The 26,305-nt window shown below is 29.6% G+C and overlaps 1 protein-coding gene across 4 annotated transcripts in view; it reads left to right on the forward strand.

Moving 5' to 3' along the window:
* LOC145255759 (phosphorylase b kinase gamma catalytic chain, skeletal muscle/heart isoform-like) overlaps positions 1-25,848 on the forward strand; it is a 150,316-nt gene extending 124,468 nt beyond the window's left edge. For all 4 annotated transcript variants that reach the window (XM_080114416.1, XM_080114415.1, XM_080114412.1 and 1 more), the window contains exons 8-13: positions 542-632; positions 3,904-3,933; positions 7,591-7,714; positions 19,196-19,276; positions 23,033-23,077; positions 25,221-25,848. In XM_080114416.1, the coding sequence (XP_079970542.1) occupies positions 542-632; positions 3,904-3,933; positions 7,591-7,714; positions 19,196-19,276; positions 23,033-23,077; positions 25,221-25,481 (632 nt within the window). In that variant the 3' untranslated portion in view covers positions 25,482-25,848. The remainder of the gene's footprint in view (positions 1-541; positions 633-3,903; positions 3,934-7,590; positions 7,715-19,195; positions 19,277-23,032; positions 23,078-25,220) is intronic.
* The last annotated feature ends 457 nt before the right edge of the window (positions 25,849-26,305 follow it).

A 26,305-nucleotide genomic window follows, 5' to 3' on the forward strand; every position in this document is an offset into this window, starting at 1 on the left:
ATATTCATGAAAAGTGTAAGTGTGCCATCAAAATATTCATGAAAAGTGTAAGTGTGCCATCAAAATATTCATGAAAAGTGTAAGTGTGCCATCAAAATATTCATGAAAAGTGTAGGTGTGCCATCAAAATATTCATGAAAAGTGTAGGTGTGCCATCAAAATATTCATGAAAAGTGTAGGTGTGTCATCAAAATATTCATGAAAAGTGTAGGTGTGCCATCAAAATATTCATGAAAAGTGTAAGTGTGCCATCAAAATATTCATGAAAAGTGTAAGTGTGCCATCAAAATATTCATGAAAAGTGTAGGTGTGCCATCAAAATATTCATGAAAAGTGTAGGTGTGTCATCAAAATATTCATGAAAAGTGTAGGTGTGTCATCAAAATATTCATGAAAAGTGTAGGTGTGCCATCAAAATATTCATGAAAAGTGTAGGTGTGCCATCAAAATATTCAGACTAAACTTGTTGGAAGGAGAAATAAGTGAAATATTTTTTGTTACAAATAAGATGACTCTAGTTTAACTTTATTTTCATTTTCAGATCTATGTGGTACTCCTGGATACTTAGCGCCAGAAGTATTAAATGTATCAATGAACGAATTTGCTCCAGGTTACAGGAAAGAGGTGGACATGTGAGTATGCCTTTTTTTTTGTTTGTATAACTTAAGTGTAGTGAAAACTTACAAGTACTATTCCGAAAGAGGATCTGGGTTGCGTGCATGTATTTTCCTAAAATGGAAGGAATTTGTAAATACAATTATGCTTGAAAAGAAAACTTTCAGACGCAAGATTTTTTTTTTTTTTTTTTTTTTTTTTTTTTGTCACTGGCACATTTTTCAAACAAGAAAAATGTGATTACTGGCTTCTAATACAGGTTTTATTTTTATAATTACTTTAATGACCAGCCAGGCATTACCAATGTCAATTGAGGAAAGAGTCTATCATGCATATGTATGTTGGGATATGATGCATTGCATGGAGAGAAATGTTATAAGAATGGTATGATGGTTGTGCAATGGAAGATAGGTTCATGAAAGCCAAGTAAACATGGAAGGAAGTGATAAGGATAAACTTCAAAGAAAGAGGGATAAACAAAGACCTATCCAGAGATAGGTTGGTTTGGAAATCAGTTTCTAAAAGCAACACATGTAAAATGAATGTTGAACAGAAAATGATGATCATTCAGGCATTTTGAGGGAATTTGTGGTTAGCTGTTTCAAAGTAAAATATCCTCATTTAAGCCAGACATGCTGAAACTAAGAATAACTTAAGACAAGGATCAAACACCAACAGATCATAATGGAGTTGGCAAATAAAATGCTGGACATTTGTCTTTCAAAAGCTGAACTTTGCCACTCTTTTTTGTAATCAGCCATTTCTGTGCTTCCCTTTTCTGCATGTGCAGATCACTAGACATTGGCCTTTTTAAAATCAGTCAGAAGTTCATCCAACTTTTCACTTAACACTGTTTCGTTTCTAGTCAATTGCAGAAAAGTTCAACAACTTCTCTTTGAAATATTTTTTTAGATATAGGCTTGTTGAAAGTGTGGGGAGTTATTCCTGACATCTTTAAAAAAAAAAAAAAAAAAAGGTGGATGCTATGTAAAGCTTTACATGATGTCATTTTTGTTCTATAAAAGTAAGGTACTTGTACAGTTTAATCAAGACATTAAAAAAAATGAAAATATTGTGAAAAATGTTATATTGTACATACTCGTTATGGAATAAAGTTTTCGTACAAAAAAATTCTTAGTAGAAAGTAGTTTTTTTAAAAAATATTTATTATTAAATTCGTTTGCAGTATATTTTTCAAATAATTAACCACCTAAGAAGGTTTAGTTCAATGACTCTCTGTTCTTTTGATTGTGGCATCGAGTGTGTAATGCTAAAAGATAAATAAATGAAAATACACATGTGGCTCATATTTTTTGCTAGGCATCTTAATTACCTCCTTGTTTTGTTTAGTATTTATCTGTTACCACAAGAAAATACATATTTTCATTCATAGCTTTCAACACATTTTATCCTAAGGTATATTTCGGAATGTTATTCTTTGTATTTTCAAATATAATTGACTTAAAGGAATTTTATTCATTTAATAAAAAATTATATAACACTTGATTTTTTTTTTTTTTTTTTTTTTAAAACTAAACTTACAAAATAGGGACCAACCCCTTGGGGTTAATATCACCAGCAAAATGAAAAGAAAAAAAAAAATTTTCTTTTAAATATATTGTTTTAACAAAGAAAGTCCTAGAAAAAAAAATGATTTTAATTATTTAATAAAAAATTATTTGGTCTTCTAATTTTTTAAATAAAAATGAAGAGGAAAAGTCTTTGGAAACGTTTTTATAATGAAAGTTGCAGAATTTCTTTTTTTCTTTTTTTAATCATTTAATTAAAAAAATGATATTACGTGATTTGGTTTTTTAAATTTTCAAATAAAACCTTATAAAATGTTGGTACTTGTACAGTTTAATCAAGACATTAAAAAATGAAAATATATAAAAAAAAAAAAAAAAAAAAAAAGGTTATATTGTACATATCCATAACAATGGAACGAAGTTCTCCAAAAAAAAAATTTCACTTAATTTCATCAAGTTTTTTTTTATAGCGAAAAAAATATTTGTTATGATACCGAGCAAAAGGTTTGATTTTTAGGAAGAAAAGCTAGTATTAAAGATGGGGAGGGAGTGTTGGCACTTTAAATTGAGTTATCTTCCTGTGACGTGTTCAAAAATTCAAAGATGGCTGACTTCAACGTGCTCTCATAAAAACGTGTTTTTCTGCTGTAAAAAAAAAACTACTCGATCAAATTAAGTGAAATTTTTTTTCAGTCATCTTCAGTCCAAAATGGATACGTACAATATAACCCTTTTTTCGATATTTCATTTTTTTAATGTCTTGTTTAAACCGTACAAGTACCAAAATGTTTGCAAAGATGTGACAAACTTTCTTTATTTATAATAGACTTGATTTCATTAAAAGATTTTCTGGAAATCAAACATTTTAATAAACCTACAGTCATGCTTTCCAACTGCGTCATAAAAAAAATGCCATGGCAATGGTAAATTGTGTTAGTGATCGCTTCTTTATCTGCCAATCCTACTTTATATTTTTGCTTATGGATAGAGATAATGTTCTTTTGAGTAGATATTCACTGTGGTATTTAATGTTAATGTATATTTCTGTACCCTCTGATCTGTAACAAAACTGTCACAAGTTGGAATATATTCTCAAAGAAAAGAACAAACTTGATACTACAAAAATAAACTGATATCTGTTTTTCTTCCATCCTTAAAGCTGATCTTAACACATATGTTTTAAAGCTGAAGCCAAACAGAAAGCATAAAGATAAGCATCTACATGATGCAGGTGTGACTGAAAGAAGAGTTTGATTGTGTTGTTTTATATTTCCACATATGCATGTTCACTCACTTGACCTTTAAATTTGTTTGTATTTTTTTGTTTTTTGTTTGTGCACTCTGAAATTTCATGTCCACACCCTGTCTAAAGGTCAATCTCATGTTTTCTATTTCGTTTGTACTTTCACAAGACTGGCATAAGACTGTCAGCTATGAGCACTTTATGATGTGCATGAATTGCAAGGGGTATAAGCGGATGAAGGAAGTATGGTATGGTCATGTTGAAAAAAAAATGGATAAGAGTTCTTAAATTAGTAAATGGAGAACAGTTGAGGTAGCAGGTTCAGTTCGCAGGAAAAGGCCAAGGAAAACCTGAGAGGAAGTGATAAGGATGGACTTGAGAGATAGTCCTGGCCATAGGTTAGTTTGGAAGTTAATTTCTAAGACGTCCAACACATGCCAACATGTAAGACATTTGTTAAACCAAATATGATGATGATGAATTACACTTTTTTTTCTTTTTTTTTTGTCTTTTTAGGTGGGCTGTTGGAGTCATCATGTACACACTGTAAGCATTTAAAATTTATTTTATTTCTTACAAGAATTTCTGGCATTTTTTTTTTTTTTAAAGGCATTAAAATTACCTGTACCTAACTGTTGTTGAATAATAGTATTTTTATGTGCAATTTGATTTTTTACGCTTTTTTTTTTTCTTTTCTAAACAATGGGAGTAACTTTACATTGACATATAAAATTACCCCCTGTCCCTTTTTATTATTTTTTTTTAAGATGTCATCTGTATGGAAATAATTCTGATCAGGTCAAATTATTTCCTGGGAGAAATTAGATCGCATTATGTTTTCTTCTTAATTGTATGCATCTAGGGACCACTTGTGAATATGATATTCCCATGCAACTTCCTCTTTCAGAGGAAGTTCGTTTAACCCGAGGAGGGTGAATGCTGCTGCAGGTTATTCTCAATGACATGCTGTAATGATCAACCTTAAAAACTGACAAACCAGAATGAAATATTGATTTTTGTACGAAGAAAGCCATCAAATAACAAAAATCAAGAAAGAGACTAACTCTATATATTAGACTAGCTGTGCCTAGTTGACATTGTTCATCATGCAGTAAAATCATTTTAGTTTCTAATTTAAAAAATACAGGAAAAGAAATAAAATTATAGGTGCAAGGTAGACAACTCATATTCTTCAGTCAAAAATGAGTTATTCCCTTTACTGAGTTTTTATTTTTAGGTAATTATTTAAAAATATTTTATCATCTGAACTGAATTAAGTAATGTTGGAAATAAATTGTAGCAAAGTATATTGTTATATTTTCAATAACATGATGCAACAATAACAAATGAGAATTGGTTATTAAGAAGCAAACTTTGATTAGTCAGCTTAAATGCTATATGAATTGGACTGAAAACCCAAGATAACTTGATATGTTAGGTGAAATGGTTGAATTCTTGGAAAATGCATTGATAATCAAAGTGAAACTCAAACTTTCAATACTCTGTAGATTGGAAGAACGAAACTGATGCCGTAAAGAAGACCTTAAAAAAAATAAATGAAAATTAGCGACCAAATATGTCATTACACATGAAATGTCATTTTTTTTTTTTTTTTTTTTAAATGAAAATGTATAAATAAATAAGAATTATAAAATTGAAATGTGACCCAATTCTCTTCTGGTATAAGAGTCTGATTCATATTAAGATAGTGTATTGCTATCATATCTGAGGAGGTGCCACTTGGAGTAGCGCTTTCTCGTCTTAATAGTGTACAAAATTGACTTCACAATCAGGCTCTTTCACACTTAAGAGATGTTGCTAGTCTTTCTCTACTGTATCGTTATGTTGATGATAGCTGCTTGACTGTCCCTCTCCCTCTGTAAGACCTTCACTGCAAGAACTCATTTGGTTACAACTACAGCAAAAAACTTTCCTTTCTCTCTCTGTACCAAAATTTAAACTAAATTTTTATGACCAGTTTCTTTCCTAGGAACAAAATGACAAATCTGCTTCCTAACAACTACAGCATCTTCAGATTTAATATAAGCAAATACTTGTCAAGCCATCTTCTTGGAAAATGAATTCTTAAGCGTTCTTCTGCCCATTCTACCCACTGTTTCTTATCCTCTCATGATGATCATCCAATCAACAATCCTTTTAACCCTTATCCTCAAGTGGCTCCCTGGTCTTGATAAGTACAAAAAAAAAAAAAATTAAACTATCGGGACCTATAGATATTCCACAGCAGACTCTTTCATATGTAATATAATGAATTTAGTATTCTATGGATGTTTAGCGTAAATGGAGACACCTTGATATTGTAGCTTTTTTGTTAAAATTGCAAAAGTATTTATCTAAACTAGCAGGGATGCCCGAGATAGCCTGGTTGTAAAATATACTTAAATGTAATATTTTAATTCATGCAGATTTCAGATATATTATTATATAGTCAATTTTCTATCGATTCTTATATTATAAAATTGTGATTTCCAAAAAAAAAAAACAAAAAAAAACATATATCCATATGACTTGAGTGCATCAGCTTGAATGGAAACCAAAACTTATGAAGAAAAAAAATATGCGCATATAATATATAAAAGGCTATATGTCTGTCTGTTTCCATATTTTCAAATTCTATCTCCTCCGAAGCTAAAAGTCACAGAGCGGCGCTAGTGGCCTCAACTGATTAGATTTTTTTATGGACTGTTCTTTTATGGGTCTTCAGCTAGTTAAAATAGTTCTTAAGGGGTCAAAAATGGCTCAAAATTGAAAAAATCGTTATATATATATATATATATATATATATATATATATATATATATATATAAATAAACTTGAGTTCCTTTAGCTCTAATTGAAACCCAAACTTATGAAGAATTCTTGGTAAAATTATTTATAAAATGAATAGATAACTTGAGTGCCATCAATATAATCAAAACCAAAATTTATGAAGAATTCTTAGAAAAATGTATTACAAGAAATAGGTCATAACAATTAAAGGACAGTCACTTGGAAGAAGATGTAAGCGTGTTACACAAACTAATGCATGCTGTCATATTATGTAGATTAGAATTGATAACCCTTTCCCAATAATCAAGTAATAAAAACATTTCTACAGAAATTTTTTGATGTAGTAAATAAATTGATGTCTTATTCTCTATTATGAAACCTTTTTATTGCAAATGTAATGCGTAGTATGTTTATACAACTGGTTTAATCTGTTGGTCAAATATCAAAGGATTATGGGAATGCTGTAATGCTTTGCATACCAGTTGCGAAACCTGCAATCATGAACAAACTGTAATGGTATGCAAACTATTAAATAAATTCTTTGTGACCCCCAACAGATTGTCCATTATAGTCTCATTGATAAGAAACTTTTGACATGTGAATAGTTGGCTCATTGGATAGTGACATCTAAGTGGTCATAGTTTCTGTCTCATTTTTCATCATGTTACATATACCTCCTCTTTTAGGGGAAGCCTAATTTCTCAAAAGTCACAAGCAAATAAAATACATGGACAGTCATGAACAAACCTCATGTTTGATGTTCAACTTGAGCAATCCTCTATGACTGAGGCAGCTATTCCAGGGAGGTATTCTTGCTGGAATAAAAGTTGTACACAACAACATAAAGAGAATAACTAATAAAACAAGAATTCTTTATTAAACTGTAGTCATTGCCTTCTCTTCTGCTTTTGGCCTTGATAAATGGTGACCAATTACTAGTAAAAAAAAAAAATGAAATAAAATAAAAACGCTTTTCTTTCTTCCTCTGGGTGGCCAACATCAAACAATTTCTTTGAACAAGTTTTTTCTAAGATCTTCCCATATGTAAAACACATTGCCTCAGATTGCTTCCCTAAGAGCTACAACATATTTGTTTTTAAATCTAATGTCACTGGATATTTGTTATGAACCATCCTCATAAGTCATTAACTCTTATCTTTAAGTGACTCTTGACCTTTATAAGTGGTGACATATTAGTAAAACAAATTGAATATTGCTTCTATCATATGACACTCAAAATACTTACATATTAATAGATTTTTTTCTCTTTTCTCTCTCCTTCATTTTTACATTAATTTCTTTTGCTTCCTCTTTCCTTTCATTAATTCCTCTAAGATGTTTTGCATTCATGAAAACTTATAATTTTTGGGGGAATAAATTTCACTTTGTGGTTTTGAATTTCTTTGCTTTTAGGCTGAGTGGTTCGCCTCCATTTTGGCATCGGAAACAAATTTACATGTTGCGTGCCATCATGGAAGGGAAATACCAATTTAACAGTTCAGAATGGAATGATGTTAGCACTACACCAAAAGATCTGGTAAGTCAAGCTCATAAAATGAGGTTGGTGCAAAAATTTTTTGCCACTTTCTAGAAGGTGTATGTTAAACCCTTATAATTTATTTGATGCATCTTATTATTTTTACGTAAACATATTAATATATAATATCATTAATTTGTAATTTTTTCTTTCAGATTATTAAAGCATCATATTTTTATGCAATATTTTCACCCATGTTGAACTGACCTTCAGTTAATAAAAAGGAGGTCATCTTCCATCATGATAATGCTCATCCTCTCACAACACTGTGAACCAAAAACTTGGAGAATTTGAGAAATCTTTCATGTTCTCTTGACTTAGCTTCCTTCGATTATCACTTATTTTTAGAGTTAGAAAACTAGTTAGATCGTTAATATCATGAGAAAAGATTGAACACGAGTTAGATTTATATTTCACATCAAGACGTAAAGAATTTTACAAGTGAGGCATTTATAAACTCGTTGACAGATGGAAGCAAGTTATTGGGAACAAAGTTCATTATTCTTATGAATAAAGATTTTCAAGATGAAATTTTAAATCAGTAAAAATGTTTGCACTGACCTAATAAAAAAGACATACATTGTATTAACTCGTGTGTGTGTATATACAGCCTTTGAGATTTGAAAAAAAAAATCACTCGACCGCCGGTCGAGTGTGAGGGAAAATTTACTCGCCCCAAAATATTTTTACTCGTCCGATTTATGTCTTTGCTTCAGTCAATAATAATAAATAATTTTACAATTCAAGAAATTACCGTATGTATAATCTAACAAGAAAATATTTGTTTAACTCTTGTAAATCAACTATTTTATTACTACAAACATTTCAGTAAATATTCAACAAAACGTTAAAATACAACACCAGTTTCTTTATACAGCATCATTCATATTATTGTTCCATAGAAATAAGAATCATTTTTTCGGATGCTTGATGGAACGATGCGTTTTTTTCCTCTTTCAAATGTTCATCTTTACTTTTGTAAGCATAAAGTATATCTAGTTGTAGTGCCGAAGAATTTTTTTTCCAAATGAATTTCAAAATCAGAGAGCTAAATGAAGGCAACATTTTGACTACATGCTGAATGTGTAAATTTGACCTCTTGTTGACCTTTAGCGTGACCACTCTTTTTTCAATAATGGATGGATATATATATATATATATATATATATATATATATATATAGTGTTATAATGGAATAAATCCAGAGGAAATCCGGGTATGAGAGCTCAATGTGGTAAACAGAGCAATAAGATAAAAAATATAACACAATATAAAATATAAATCGACAATTATGTAATTTCCGTGTTATATTTTTTATTTTATATATATATATATATATATATATATATATATATACAGCTTTTGAAACTTTATATGACCGCTAGAGATGAAAGAATTCACAAATGATGAGACATAGGTCATTCTAAGTCACAGCATATTTGAGGGTCGTAAAATAATCCCCATCCCCGTTTCTTTATTTAAAGAATTTACGACTTTTAGTCGCCCCAAGAAATTTTCAATCGACTGTGGCGAAAGTCATATAAAGTATCAAAAGCTGTATGTATATATATATATATATATATATATATATATATATATATATATATATATATATCCATCCATTATTAGACTGAACTTGAATGAATCAATGTTTGTTTCCTTTTATATATTTTAATCATACAAAGTATTAGGTTAAGAAAGTTCTTACGGAATTTATAATTTTGGATTTCAAATGATGTATTGTCAAGTAAGTTTTCATTATAATACCTTTACTTCATATATCATTTTAAAGAGTATTTTTTGCTCTACTTGTTTAAAATACAACCGGTTTAATACAATCTTTTCAGAATGTTGAATACAAGATAGAAAAAAAGGAAATTTGCACAATTTTCTTATTTTAATTCAAGCTAGGCCGAAAAGCTGTTGAAAGGCTCGCAGTATCAATGAAGCATTTGGCTCAGGAGCCACTACTAAATGCACAGCACAATGGTGGTTTAAGAAATTTTGGGGTGGCGACGAGTCTTGAAGATGAGCATAATGGTCAGCCATCGGATGTTGACACCGATCAAGAGCCTTAGGCAAAACGAATCCATGCACAACTGTTCGAGAACTTGTCTGAATTCGGCATAATGTATACAACAATTTCCAATCATTTGAGAGATTGGAAGGACAAAAAAACTTGATAAATGGATGCCTCACTAATTGAATGATAAACAAAAGCAACACCGTTATAAAGTGTCATCTTCCCTTTCTTATGCAACAAGAATAACCCATTTCTCAACTGGGTGTTGACTTGCAATGAAAAGTGGGTTCTTTATGACAACTGGTGATGCTCAGCTCACTGGTTAGATGCCAATGAAGCTCCACGACACTTCCTGTAGCCAGAGTTGCACCAAAAGGGGGTCATGCTAACTGTGTGATGGTCTGCATCCAGTCCATCCATTAGTTTTTTGAATGCAGACGAAACTGTTACATCAATAAATGGATGAAATGCATCAGAAACTTTGTATAAATCAACAGAAAAGGCCCAATTCTACTCCATGACAATGCCCAACCACGCATTGCGAAACTGACACTGCAGAAGTTGAACAAATTGCACTACAAAACTTTGTCTCATCCGCCATACTCTTCAGACTTCTCACATACCAACTACCACTTTTTTAAGTATCTCGACAACTTTCTGCATAAAAAATGTTTAAAAAACCCAGGCAATATCAAAAGCGCCTTCAGCACCACCAGAATGCAAGATTTTTTATGTTACTAGTGTTAAATACACTGGTTTTGCGTTGACAAAAATGTGTTGATTCTGATGCTTATTTTGATCAATAAATTTTTGTTTGAGCCGATATATTCATCTGAATTTAAAAGTTAAAAACTGCAAGAACATTCTTGTCAACCTTATACTAACATATTCATTAGTTTTGGGATTGGGTTAAGCATGAAAAAAAATCCATTTTAATTGTTCTAAATAGCTGTAATTTACAATTATCTCATCAAATAATTCATCTTTTACGATTGTATCCATTGCTCTTACTCTCTCTCACTGTTGTTTGACTCTCCCTTTCACCTGCTTTATATTTTATATGCCTTTTAATACTCTCACTTCTATCTCTTCCTCCTCTCTCTCTTCATTAATAGTTGAAAGTAATAAAAAGAAATAAAAACAATTGGAATAGTTCCTTATAATTGGGAATATCACCTGAGGTAATAATACTATTTAACCTATAGCTAGGGAGAAAGAGATGGAAAATATAGTGAGCAGAAAGCAACTAATTTTAGATTCTGTCTTATTTTTTTAATTAGTTGACTCACTTTTTCTGATTCAAATAATCTAACCTGAGCTCTTAATGTATCAAATTTTTACTAGTGTGTGTGCATATATATATATATATATATATATATATATACACAATTTATCAGATTTTTATTAAATCTGATCCATATTCATTAGACACCAATTAAGATTCTCTGAATTTTAATTTCTTGAGATTCCTTAAATTTTAGACATTTTCTAGAATCAAAATCATGCAGTGGATTTAGATGAATATTAAAATAAAGATTATAGGCATAAGGTTTAGTATCATTATATATTAATTTATAGTTTTGTAAAGGAACATAAGAGGTGCAGAACTGTTTTGTTTGGGGAGTTTTACCTATCATAAGACTGGTATTCTAGTAATATATGCAACATATTCTATTTGACCACGCTGGGATTTCTTATTAGAGTTTAGCCATCATTACTATATTAACTGATACCACTATTTTCTAATATGAGTAGTTGTCAATGTGTACAGAATACATATGTGAACATGATGATCATTGTGCTAGTTTGAAGTCAGAGTTTGATTCTGACACATCAATTGTCAATTGTATGGTTTAAATAGGTGCTGCAACAGAAAAATTTTCTCTTCAAATAAAATTACAACTCTTGTTTAAAACAAGAAAGATTTATTTTGTTTAGAGGTTACAATGATATTCTTTTTTTTTTTTCTATCGAACAACTTGCAAATCAGAATTTTTAATACGACCAGATCAAAACATGCCCAATAGCTTTGAGTCGAAAGGGGCATTTCTCCCTGAGATGTATACCAACCCAACTGATTGTGAGATGTCTGAAGGATCAAATGACTGTGAAACAGCAAACCAACTGCCTCTCCTATCCATCTACTGAAATTTATACAAGGTGTTCCAAAAGTCTTGGGCATATTTTGACATTGAATATCCTGAGAACTATTAAGGATATAAAAACGCATCTGGTATATTCAGAAAACTTGTAATCTCAAGTTTTTCATGGAGTGTTCGAAGATGTTCAATGCGAGCACCATTGGTCACACAACACGCATGAAGCTGATAATCCAATTCTTGCCAAATGTGTCTCAGCATTGCGTTGTCAATGGTTGCAACAGCTTCTATTATTTGGGCCTTCAGCTCATGCACTTCTCTTGAAATGGAAGGCACATAGACCAATCCTTCCACAAATCTTCACAAAAAAAAAAAAAAAATAAATCGCAGGATGTGAAATCTGAGAAAACACGTTGAATAAATCTCCATGATTTAGATTTTGCAAATTCAAACACAAAATGCCTTTTCTGGTTGAGTGAATGCCATTACTGGACCTGAAAAAAAAATGAAAAAAAAAAATCAATAGCAAAATTACAAAAAACTTAATGCATTTAACTTTAAAATGGCACCACTTTCATCTTACTACCATTCATAATTAAGCAGATATGAGGACTTGAAATGTGCCTAAGACTTTTGGAACACCCTGTATATGTATGTATGTTTTTTTTTTCTTTTTCTTTTTTTTTTGTGTGGCAAACCGTCCAGTTATCCACTTGAAAAAGCTAATCTACTGACAATTTATGGATAAAAAAAACTTACTACATAGGGTTCCTGTATCTAACTGGTCATGATTTTTTTCAACTACTTTGCTCTCCGCAAGAACTCCTATTTTAAGAAACACTAACTTTTCCAAATAAAAATTAAATTTCCAATTTCTTTGTGATTTCTCTTCCCTTGAGTGATTGAAAAAGTCAGGAGTGGATAGAGTAAGTTCAGGGAACTTCTATCAGTACTAACCAGCAGAGAGTTACCACTGTTGATGAAAGGAAAGATCTATCAAGCATGTGTCTGTAGTGTAATGCTGTAGAAAAGTGAGACCTGGCCAGTGAGGATTGAGGACTTTGCATGGGGAGAAATAATATCGAAATAATATGATGGAATAAGAATAATATGATGGAATAAGAATAATATGATGGAATAAGAATAATATGATGGAATAAGAATAATATGATGGAATAAGAATAATATGATTGAATAAGAATAATATGATTGAATAAGAATATGATTGAATAAGAATAATATGATTGAATAAGAATAATATGATTGAATAAGAATAATATGATTGAATAAGAATAATATGATTGAATAAGAATAATATGATTGAATAAGAATAATATGATTGAATAAGAATAATATGATTGAATAAGCATAATATGATTGAATAAGAATAATATGATTGAATAAGAATAATATGATTGAATAAGAATAATATGATTGAATAAGAATAATATGATTGAATAAGAATAATATGATTGAATAAGAATAATATGATGGAATAAGAATAATATGATGGAATAAGAATAATATGGCAAAATAAGAATAATATGGCAAAATAAGAATAATATGGCGGAATAAGAATAATATGGCGGAATAAGAATGATATGATAGAATAAGAATGATATGAGAGAATAAGAATAATATGATGGAATAAGAATAATATGATGGAATAAGAATAATATGGCAGAATAAGAATAATATGGCAGAATAAGAATAATATGGCGGAATAAGAATAATATGGCGGAATAAGAATAATATGATGGAATAAGAATGATATGATGGAATAAGAATGATATGATAGAATAAGAATAATATGATGGAATAAGAATAATATGGCGGAATAAGAATAATATGGCAGAATAAGAATAATATGGCGGAATAAGAATGATATGATAGAATAAGAATAATATGATGAAATAAGAATAATATGATGAAATAAGAATAATGATAGTATAAGAATAATATGATGAAATAAGAATAATATGGCGGAATAAGAATAATATGATGAAATAAGAATAATATGGCGGAATAAGAATAATATGGCAGAATAAGAATAATATGGCGGAATAAGAATAATATGATGAAATAAGAATAATATAGCGGAATAAGAATAATATGATGGAATAAGAATAATATGGCGGAATAAGAATAATATGATGGAATAAGAATAATATGATAGAATAAGAATAATATGATGAAATAAGAATAATATGATGGAATAAGAATAATATGATGAAATAAGAATAATATGATGAAATAAGAATAATATGGCAGAATAAGAATGATATGATGGAATAAGAATGATATGATAGAATAAGAATGATATGATGAAATAAGAATAATATGATGAAATAATAATATGGCGGAATAAGAATGATATGATGGAATAAGAATGATATGATAGAATAAGAATAATATGATGAAATAAGAATAATATGATGAAATAAGAATAATATGATAGAATAAGAATAATATGATGGAATAAGAATAATATGATGAAATAAAAATATGATGAAATAAGAATGATATGATAGAATAAGAATAATATGATGAAATAAGAATAATATGATGAAATAAGAATAATATGATGAAATAAGAATAATATGATAGAATAAGAATAATATGATGAAATAAGAATAATATGATAGAATAAGAATAATATGATGAAATAAGAATAATATGATGAAATAAGAATAATATGATGAAATAAGAATAATATGATAGAATAAGAATAATATGATGAAATAAGAATAATATGATGAAATAAGAATAATATGATAGAATAAGAATAATATGATAGAATAAGAATAATATGATAGAATAAGAATAATATGATAGAATAAGAATAATATGATGAAATAAGAATAATATGATGAAATAAGAATAATATGATGAAATAAGAATATGATAGAATAAGAATAATATGATGAAATAAGAATAATATGATAGAATAAGAATAATATGATGAAATAAGAATAATATGATGAAATAAGAATAATATGATGAAATAAGAATAATATGATAGAATAAGAATAATATGATGAAATAAGAATAATATGATAGAATAAGAATAATATGATGAAATAAGAATAATATGATGAAATAAGAATAATATGATGAAATAAGAATAATATGATAGAATAAGAATAATATGATGAAATAAGAATAATATGATGAAATAAGAATAATATGATGAAATAAGAATAATATGATGAAATAAGAATAATATGATAGAATAAGAATAATATGATGAAATAAGAATAATATGATAGAATAAGAATAATATGATGAAATAAGAATAATATGATGAAATAAGAATAATATGATGAAATAAGAATAATATGATGAAATAAGAATAATATGATAGAATAAGAATATGATGAAATAAGAATAATATGATGAAATAAGAATAATATGATGAAATAAGAATAATATGATAGAATAAGAATAATATGATGGAATAAGAATAATATGATGAAATAAAAATATGATGAAATAAGAATGATATGATAGAATAAGAATAATATGATGAAATAAGAATAATATGATGAAATAAGAATAATATGATGAAATAAGAATAATATGATGAAATAAGAATAATATGATAGAATAAGAATAATATGATGAAATAAGAATAATATGATAGAATAAGAATAATATGATGAAATAAGAATAATATGATGAAATAAGAATAATATGATGAAATAAGAATAATATGATAGAATAAGAATAATATGATGAAATAAGAATAATATGATGAAATAAGAATAATATGATAGAATAAGAATAATATGATAGAATAAGAATAATATGATAGAATAAGAATAATATGATGAAATAAGAATAATATGATGAAATAAGAATAATATGATGAAATAAGAATATGATGAAATAAGAATAATATGATGAAATAAGAATAATATGATGAAATAAGAATAATATGATGAAATAAGAATAATATGATGAAATAAGAATAATATGATAGAATAAGAATAATATGATGAAATAAGAATAATATGATGAAATAAGAATAATATGATGAAATAAGAATAATATGATAGAATAAGAATAATATGATGAAATAAGAATAATATGATGAAATAAGAATAATATGATAGAATAAGAATAATATGATGGAATAAGAATGATATGATGGAATAAGAATGATATGATGGAATAAGAATAATATGATGAAATAAGAATAATATGATGAAATAAGAATAATATGATGAAATAAGAATAATATGATGAAATAAGAATAATATGATGAAATAAGAATAATATGATGAAATAAGAATAATATGATGAAATAAGAATAATATGATGGAATAAGAATAATATGATGGAATAAGAATAATATGATGGAATCAGAATGATATGATGGAATCAGAATGATATGATGGAATAAGAATGATATGATGGAATAAGAATGATATGATGGAATAAGAATTATATGATGGAATAAGAATTATATGATGGAATAAGAATTATATGATAGAATAAGAATGATATGATAGAATAAGAATATGATAGAATAAGAATAATATGGTGGAATAAGAATAATATGATGGAATAAGAATAATATGGTGGAATAAGAATAATATGATGGAATAAGAATAATATGGTGGAATAAGAATAATATGATGGAATAAGAGTAATATGGTGGAATAAGAATAATATGATGGAATAAGAGTCTTAAAAAGAAGCATAGATTTGATGACTTCAGAGGAGGATTAAATTTGGGCAGTAAACTTTGGATGTCAATTTTTAAAAGCTGTCTACATATGCCTGATACACTCGCCTCTTGGCACTGTCCTGATTTCAGCTGTGATGAGAATTCAGGAATAGTCTAAGAATTGGTGTGATAGACATTATCTTGGTGATAATCTCACAAATAAAAAATCTATTAAGCCCATTCAGGATTATCTCACCTACTAATGTGACGATCAGCAAAATATCTCCACATATAATTGGATTGCAATAAAACAAAAACTGTTGGACCTTCATAACTAAAATTTGCTGGACAAGTCAAGCATTATTTATATTCAAATATCGTTTGATTGCAGAAAAAATTGTGAATTTTATTAATGATTCTGATTTTTTTTTTTTTTTTTTTTTGGTAGTGGTGGGAGTAATTCTCTCTCTCTCTCTCTCTCTCTATATATATATATATATATATATATATATATATATATATATATATATATATATTATTTTTAATGTTAAGATGGCGAGAAAGAACCTCAGGAGAGTGTTCAGTTATTAAAAATTAAGAGCATAATATTTGAAAGTTACTGTTGGTTTCAAATGTGAACTCCAAAATTTTAACTTTATAATTTCTCCAATTGGAGCTCACACTACCTAGATTCACAAATCCGAGAAAAATGGAGAAAATTTGGTTTTTAATATTCCAAATTAGTATTAGTAACAAGAATGAAAATAAGATTAAGAATTGAAATATAGAAAAATCACAGAGCGCAAGCTGCTTTTTTCTAGGGAGTCGGACATAAACGGAGAGAAAAACTATCGGTTTCTTTTGATTTGGATTTGAAACCGATGGTACCAATGTTGTTCTGATTTTCTGTAATATATATAGATTCTTTTTTTCTCTCTTTTGAGCATGTCTTTTAAAAAACAAAATTTTTTATTTTTTTTTATTTTAGCACTTGTTTTCTTATGAGGTTTCAAACAAGCAGATAAAAATTATATGGTTATTGCCTCAAGTGCACAATTAGTTTAAATACAATGGGTAAGAAAAACTTGAAAGTTAAGTAGAAGTCCGTAGGAATGCAAGTTTAATGATAGTTGCTTTGAAATGTGTCTATTTGTGTCTTTACTCTGAGTTTACTGTCTCGGATTAGTTAGCAAATGATGTGTCAAATATGGACCTTTTTGATCAGTTGTAAGATTTTTTTTTTAGTATTCTTTTCACCAATTTACAATTCCTTTTTCTAAAGACAAAAGAAACAAAACTTTTATATAAGGCAGGTTCAAATTCATTCCTTTTTTTGGTCTTCATTTCTTACTGAAGATGTAATTTTTTTTCAAGGCATTTTTTACAGTTACCTTTATTCATTTGTTAATTTTGTTAAATTTCTAATTAAAATAAATCTATAAAAAAAATAGAAACATTTTTAATAATAAAAAAATAGATAGAAACTTGTATAAAACAAAATTGTTAAAAACTTTCTTTATTGATAAATACTACATAAAAAGTAGACAAATTTTTTTTATATAAAATTGATACAAAAACTTCTTTATAAAAAGTAGACAAAAACTTTAGTTACAAAGGAATAGATAAAAAACCTTTTATATAAACCTTTTAATAAAACCTATATAAACAATTGATGAAAACTTTCTTTATAAAAAAGATTCCCCCCCCCCAAAAAAAACAACAAAAAAAAAACAACTATATTAAAAACAATAAATTCTGAGTGATTAGTGATGAAAATACTTTTAAAATCTTTCATGCCTGGATGCACACAGATATATGGATATAAAAACTTTACCTCTAAAAAAATAATACATATATAAAATATAATATAAAAATATATACAGCATATATATATATAAAATCTTTTACTATATTAAAAAAAAAATCACTCTCTATCTATCTATCTATCTATCTATCTATAGAGAGAGTGAGAGAGAGAGAGAGAGAGAGAGAGATAAAAAAGGAACAAACCTAGTTAGTGTTCATTAATGTTTCATCTTTATTATGAGACTTCCTCAGGATGAATATATATATATATATATATATATATATATATATATATATATAAAAAAGAATTTTCTGTATACAAAAATATTTGTATAAAAATAATATATATATATTAAAATTTTCAGGATGTCAAATATAATTATTTCTAATATTAGACAATGTTGCAGCTCACACAAGCTGAGATAGCCAACAAACCACAAGTCCAAGATGCGAGTTTCACCCTCATTTGGGCTCATCAGTTGAATATGTCTTTGTTTGGATTCCACATGTTTCGATCATATATTACCACTACATTGTCATAGTTAGAATCTGTCTTGAAAAATTTACGATTACTAATTGTGTAATGTGCATAAAATATAAATTCCATTTCACAACAATATAGTTATATATGAGCTTTGTACTTTATCTTATTTACTTTGTCAGAGAAAGAGTATCCTATATGACCACCTGTATTCTTATTTGGTCTTCCTCATCAACTGAATTAACTAATTCAAAAATACTTCCTTTTATTCTTTCTAACTTAAAAAAAATCTTGTTCAACCAATTCATAGTATTGTATCTTTTACCTGTCCACTTCCATATATGTTTTCTTGGATACTCTTCAGGCATTATAATTTAATTATTATATTTTATTTTTTCAGATTTCTAAATTGCTTGTAGTTGATCCAAAAAAGCGACTTACGGCTGAAGATGCATTGCAGCATCCATTCTTCCAAAGAGATGTAAGTATATCATACAAAAATATTTTTTTTTAAATTGGCAAAAAAAAAAAGGATCAAATCAATATTTCTATGAATAAGTGTAAACACTAGCTACTTAACCGGCTTTACCCAGGACTTTTTTTTTTTAACTTTCATTTGTGTGTGTGTGTTTTCCTTAAAACAAATATATGTTTATAATGTATATATTCAATAAGACTATCCTAAAATTGCAACGGTTTATTAAGCTCTATGAAAAATGGATTTACATTTTCAGAGCATTTATTAAACATTTCAGAATCACAGGAATATACATTTAATTCACATACATATTGTTTAAATTACTGTGCCTTATACATGTTTCATTGAATGACATAAACCAAACAAATCAGCAGAGACTTTTCATTAGTTCATCAAAGAAGAAAATGTAGATTTTTTTTTTCTCCCTTGGTTCAAAAAGGAAAGGGAAGGTTTTAAAATACGAATACACAAAAATCCAAAATCCAATAAAAAATAATACATTCACTTGTTATAGATAAAATATTGAAGACATGATTATTTTTTTGATTTATGCCATTCAATGAAACACCTGCAAGACACAGTAATTCAAACAATATGAATGTGAACTAAGTGTATATTCCTGCGATTTTGAAATGTTTAATAAAGTTTCACACACACACACACACACACACACATTATACATACATATATATATATATATATATATATATATATATATATATATATATAGTTAAATTTAATTATGTTATTTGATTATTAGATGAAGGAATTGTTATAAAACTGACTAATTTTGTTATTTAGGCTATATTGTTATGATCCATATTTATAAAATTATTAGATATTAAACTTGACTGAAGTCATCCATTAAATGATTGGAAAACATGAAGTTTAGTTTAAAGCTAGCTACAATTTACTTTTTTTTTTCAACAATTTAAATGTTTTAAAATTTCTATAAATGTCATCTAGCAACTTCTGTGTGAATTTTGAACTAAACCCTTTATTTCATCCAATGTAGCTTGCTCTGGTTTTGTCAGCCATGATTGGGTAGAAGTCTTAAGTAATATATAATCATGTTAGCATTGTCTTCACTGAGGATTAAACTTTCAACCCCCAGGAGAGTATTGCTTAAAAATTATCTGTTGTGTAGGGATAAAAGTGCTAAGTTACAATCATTTCATGTGCAAGTCTTCTGGAAGTTCAATCCTCAGTGGAGATGATACTAAGAATACAATTGCAAATTATTTAAGGCTGACGGACAAGAGCAAGCTATCTCTGTAAATTAAAGGATTCTGTTTGAAATTCCATATAGATCTTGGAGTTTGGCAAGATGCATTTGGAGAAGGTTGAGAATAAGATTAGTCATAATGTTATGGAAATAACATCCAATATGAGAACAGTAATTTGAATAATTTAAATTGTACACATTTTCTATCCTGCTATTATTTCTAACTTGAATAAATAATTTGTTCCTAAATTATATTACACTATTAGAAAAAAGATCTAATTGTATGATGGATTTAGTTTTTTAAATTTTTCTTGCCAATAAATGTCCAATGTCGAGTGTGCTCTATATTTAATTAATTTTAAGATCTCTAGTAAATCCCCCCCCCTCATCCTTTCTTTAGTGAAGTAGTAAGATTTATTGATTTTAATTTATATCTCTTATACGTTTTATTATTACATTATCAGATTTACATTTCTGATTCTCACTATCATTTAATTTCTAAGGCAACTGCTATGCACAAACCTGTTTTCTGAGAAAGAATTAAATCAATAATTGTAATAGCAGAACTTTCAATCTTAAATACACCCATTTCAAAGCAAGACCTTTTTATTTATTTTTACTGTTGTTGGGGTTTTTTATTTTCTCTAATTATCTTTCTCTGTAAAGGAAAACATATGTCACTTGTAGTCAGGGGGACACAGAATAAACGAAAATATAGCCAAATACATTACACATATTTATTACCATATGCTTGTGAATTAGATATTCTCTAGAAACCTTCTTCAAAGGAAGCTGGTTCAATCTGCCTAAGGTGTGTTGAGAATTTAATATCCATAATTATCTTTCTCTGAAAAGGAAAAACATGTATGTCTCTTGGCATTGGGGAACGCGAAATAAAATGAAAATACACCCAAATATTTATCACCATAACGACAAACGTAAAAATGAAGACAGGAACATTACATAAGAGCAAAAATACAAAATGATACAAATGTTCGTAAACTCAACCAATGAGTGTTATCATTGATAGGACGGATATATTCCGCCAATGCTGGATTTGAGCTCAGCATAGGAAATAAGTGTTTGCTACGATGTAAGGTAGGATAGTTTTCTTACTTTAGTGGATTGACTACTGTATAAGGTAGGATTAGGGGTTTGGACCCACCATGGATGGGAAACGTGCTTTTACGTTTGCTGCTTTATTCTCCCTGCTAAGGAGAAATAAACCACCAGTGTCCTTGGTAACTGGTGTTGTTTTCCCTTATTCCCTACATTTTTAAGTGTTGGAAGGGATAATTCCCTCCTGTGGATACAGTAAATTGTTCATCTGATAGTCTTAACACATGGTTTTGAAAGAAAATATGAATGTGTCTGTGCAGGTGTGACCGCACGTGGTCTTCCCTTCGACAAGCCGCCCACTCCCCCAACGTGTCGTGGATTTTTTCGTTCACTGTGTTTCTTATGGCCGGATCGTCATTTTCCCACTGGCGACTGTCGATGGGAACACACGTGGGTTCATAAAGTCGAAATATTAAAATAAAACAAACACGAAAAACACAACGCCAATGCTTCACATATCAGATGGAATCTGTGTGCGTGTGTGAAACTATAGTCCAACCCCCGCATACTACCAAGGCTAGGCTCGTCTGTCAGTTGCAATTCGTCGCTATTTCTGTTTCACAGTCAACTCTAAAAACTATCCAACCATTGTCGCTATCAACTCCCATCTACCGCAAACGGCATCTAGGTGTCAACTCTCTTCTCTGTGTCTGTATCTGAAGTCACCCCCACCCCAGCAACCTGGAAGCTCCCCTTCCCTTGTAGTCTATAGGTTTCTATTGTCGTTGTCAAATCTAGAAGGCTCGATCTAAAAATACCTACAGATTCATTGTTTGCTACTTCCCATTTCATTGTACATTTGTATGGCACTTATTGTCCCCCCTCAGCACCGAGTGACTCATGGGTCACCTTCATAGTATCACACAGGTGATGCTTTTTAAATCAAGATTGTCACATTTTTTTTAAACATTTTCTAGAAATTTGAAAACTAATAACAATGCATATTAAAAAAAAAAAAATGCATTTATTTATTTTAATAGTTAGTCACAAAAAATATGACCACTTTTCTTTATTAAATTCAAAACCATGTGTTAAGACTATCTGATGAATAATTTATTGTATCCACAAGAGAGGAATACTACTTCCAGTGGTTAATACCAGTAAAATGAGAAAAGTCTTGCTTTGAAAAGGGCATATTTTATGCCAAGAGCTCTGCTATTAAAATTAAAAAAAAACATATTTATTGGTTTTAAAATTTCTAAGAAATTTCTAAAATAAAAAATTCCAACTACTTACTAAAGATTATAAAATGAAAGTGTATAGAATTGCAACAAAACAATTGAATTTCAAATCTTACACTTTTACAAAGTCTTTGAAAGGTAAAGGTAGATTTCTTTGCATAATTGCATTTTTCTGATTTCATATCTTTGGTTTTTTCATTTATAATCTAAATGTTTTTGTTTTTCTTGTTGCAGATGGGGACGATACGCAAGTCTTTCAATGCAAGAAAGATGTTCAGAGTAAGTTAATCTCATAGCACAAGTAGGTGTGCTTATGTCCTGCTATCATTTAAGATCACTGCTTTTCTTACTGCATACCAATTGACTGTTTCAAGAGATCTCTGAAGAGGTATCGAATACACCCCTCTTCACTAGAGGAACTTGCTTGTTGCTAGGATCTCTGGCACTCCTGCTCACAGGGAGTGGAGCAACGAATACAGGACCATACAGTAAAGTGTAAAGAGGCATGCTTGCCAGGCCATCCCTGCTCCACCTGGTACTGCCTTCACATGCCTGATCTATGACTGTACCCGTGGCTCCAGGATTTGACAAAAACATCAGCAGACTCACAAGACTGTCATTGGCCAACCAAGAAGACCAATTGACTATTGCATACCATTTCATTGTCTCTTAATGATCTGCTACTTTCAATTCTTGTCGGTCTTTATGTCTGCATTTTTGGCGCTTGTGCATTATAAGTTGAGATCTAGAAAAATCAAAATAATGCATTTTAGGTAAAATCATTAATACATACTTATGTGCTATGTGGAAATCAGTAAAGATTGTCAAAATTATGGAAAAATCAAGTAGAAGATCTGTTAGAACTATTTTTTTTTTTTTTTTTTTACAAAGAAATAGAAGCTATCCTCAATCTACCATTTTCTAATTTGAAACGATGAAATTTAACCGAAACAAGGGAGATAAGTCAGTTTGGCATACGGTAGAGAATTTTTTTTCTTTTTTGTGGGAGGGGCATTTAAAAAAAAAAAAAAATCACCCATACCAAAATAATAGCAATTTATTTAAATAACAAAAATGAAATAAAACATGTAAAAAAACATATAGACATTGGTTGTTCAAGCATTAGAATTATTTGGTCCAATTGAGATTAGTTACCTCCCCTGCATTCTAAGCACTTTTCAAAAGTAACAAATTCAATAAATTTTATTGTTACTAGTAATTATTTTTCTACTTGATCATTTTCGTAAGTTTGGAAATTTTTTTACTAATTTCAAAATGACATGTTTTTAAAATTATTGATTTTTTTAGAAATGAACTTATATGCACAAGGACCACATTTTCCATCAGTATCCATAATGGTCTGTTGCCTTTTGACCTACTGTCTGAAGTGGTCTACTGTCTTCTTTCCAGCTGTCCTTAATGGTCCACTGCCTTCTATCCAACTGTCTCTAATGGTCCACTACCTTCTGTCCAGCTGTCCCTAATGGTCCACTGCCTTCTGTCCAGCTGTCCCTAATAGTCCACTGCCTTCTGTCCAGCTGTCCCTAATGGTCCACTACCTTCTGTCCAGCTGTCCCTAATGGTCCACTGCCTTCTATCCAGCTGTCCCTAATGGTCCACTGCCTTCTATCCAGCTGTCCCTAATGGTCCACTACCTTCTATCCAGCTGTCCCTAATGGTCCACTACCTTCTGTCCAGCTGTCCCTAATGGTCCACTGCCTTCTATCCAGCTGTCCCTAATGGTCCACTGCCTTCTGTCCAGCTGTCCCTAATGGTCCACTACCTTCTGTCCAGCTGTCCCTAATGGTCCACTGCCTTCTATCCAGCTGTCCCTAATGGTCCACTGCCTTCTATCCAGCTGTCCCTAATGGTCCACTGCCTTCTATCCAGCTGTCCCTAATGGTCCACTGCCTTCTATCCAGCTGTCCCTAATGGTCCACTGCCTTCTGTCCAGCTGTCCCTAATGGTCCACTGCCTTCTGTCCAGCTGTCCCTAATGGTCCACTACCTTCTGTCCAGCTGTCCCTAATGGTCCACTACCTTCTGTCCAGCTGTCCCTAATGGTCCACTACCTTCTGTCCAGCTGTCCCTAATGGTCCACTACCTTCTGTCCAGCTATCCCTAATGGTCCACTGCTTTCTGTTCTGCCATCCCTTATGGTCGGCTTCCTTTTGTCCAATCATCCCAAATGGTAGCCATTCAAAGTAGTCTTCAATCTCCCTATCTCTCAAAGGGCAGCTCCCTTCGATCCCTTACCTTATTGTGAGTCACATCTTCCATCATGTTGCCTCCTGCCCTCCATTGCCTTCTTTGCTACTATCACTCTGTGCCTCCTAATTTTCAGACTTTTTTGCTCGTTTTTTTATCTTGTAAGAATCTTCTAATGATATATAAGTAATTTTTTTTTTCTTTTCTTTTTCTAGTCTGGCATTCTTTGTATAAGATTCTTCTATCGCCTACGCTATTTCTACAACCACCCGCAGAACGTTTCTGTTGATCTTCTGAAGAAGAACCCTTACACGCTTAAAAATTTCCGCAAGATGATAGACGGCTGCGCCTTCAAAGTTTATGGCCATTGGGTGAAGCGGGGCGAGAACCAGAACAGGGCTGCTCTATTCGAACATTCTCTCAGGGATGATTGGAAGACTTCCGACCATTTAAGATCTTCAGAATTAGCTCGATAATTCTTCAAAACCCATTCCTGTACATCCCAGTCTTCAAATACTTGAAGTTACACATACACACCTTTTCGATCTTAGCACTCCACACCCACGGTTTGCCTTTCTTAGAAACCACCAACATGTTTTAATCAATCTGCCCACTTGTATTTTTAAAAAGAAATTGTTTCCATTTTCTTTTTGCTATTTTTTTTTTTTTAAATTCTGATCCTCAAAAATGAGTTGACCATCCTTTTTCATATTTATTTTTTAAATATACATTGTACTAACTTGTTTTTATGTTTTGAGTAATGTTTGTTTTTCTTTAAAAAAAAAACAAACCAAAAGAGTAACAAAAAAAATAATCTATCCATTTGTGTATTTTAAAAATGTATTTTATGTGTCCTTGTTATTTTCATCACAGTAAAAAGTTTTTTTTACCCATGTAATTTAAAACAAAATTTTTTTTAAAAACATTGAGTTACTTGTAATATTATTTATGATAGCATATGTACCATTTAGCAAATAATGATAAAAAATCAATTTAAGATTTTGAATTGATTTCAGGAAATTGAAAAAAAAAAGGTGTCACTTGTAAATTTTATGAGTCTTTATTTGCATAAGTCAGTTTTAACAAAAAATATCTGTATATTCTTTGATTTTTTAGCAGATTATCACGCTTGTTTTTCATGGCTGAAAAATTGACTGTTAAAATTGTAACCATAATTATACAGAATTATATTGTGCATAAAAGTATTTTACAGTCAATTTTTTTTTTTTTACGGTAATCAAATAATTACCAACTGCTCATAAAATCGTTAATAGAATTCACAATTTTTTCTATGATCCAA

Source organism: Euprymna scolopes, chromosome 31 (genome assembly GCF_053919585.1).
Source record: "Euprymna scolopes isolate OS-2025 chromosome 31, ASM5391958v1, whole genome shotgun sequence".
NCBI lineage: Eukaryota > Metazoa > Mollusca > Cephalopoda > Sepiida > Sepiolidae > Euprymna > Euprymna scolopes.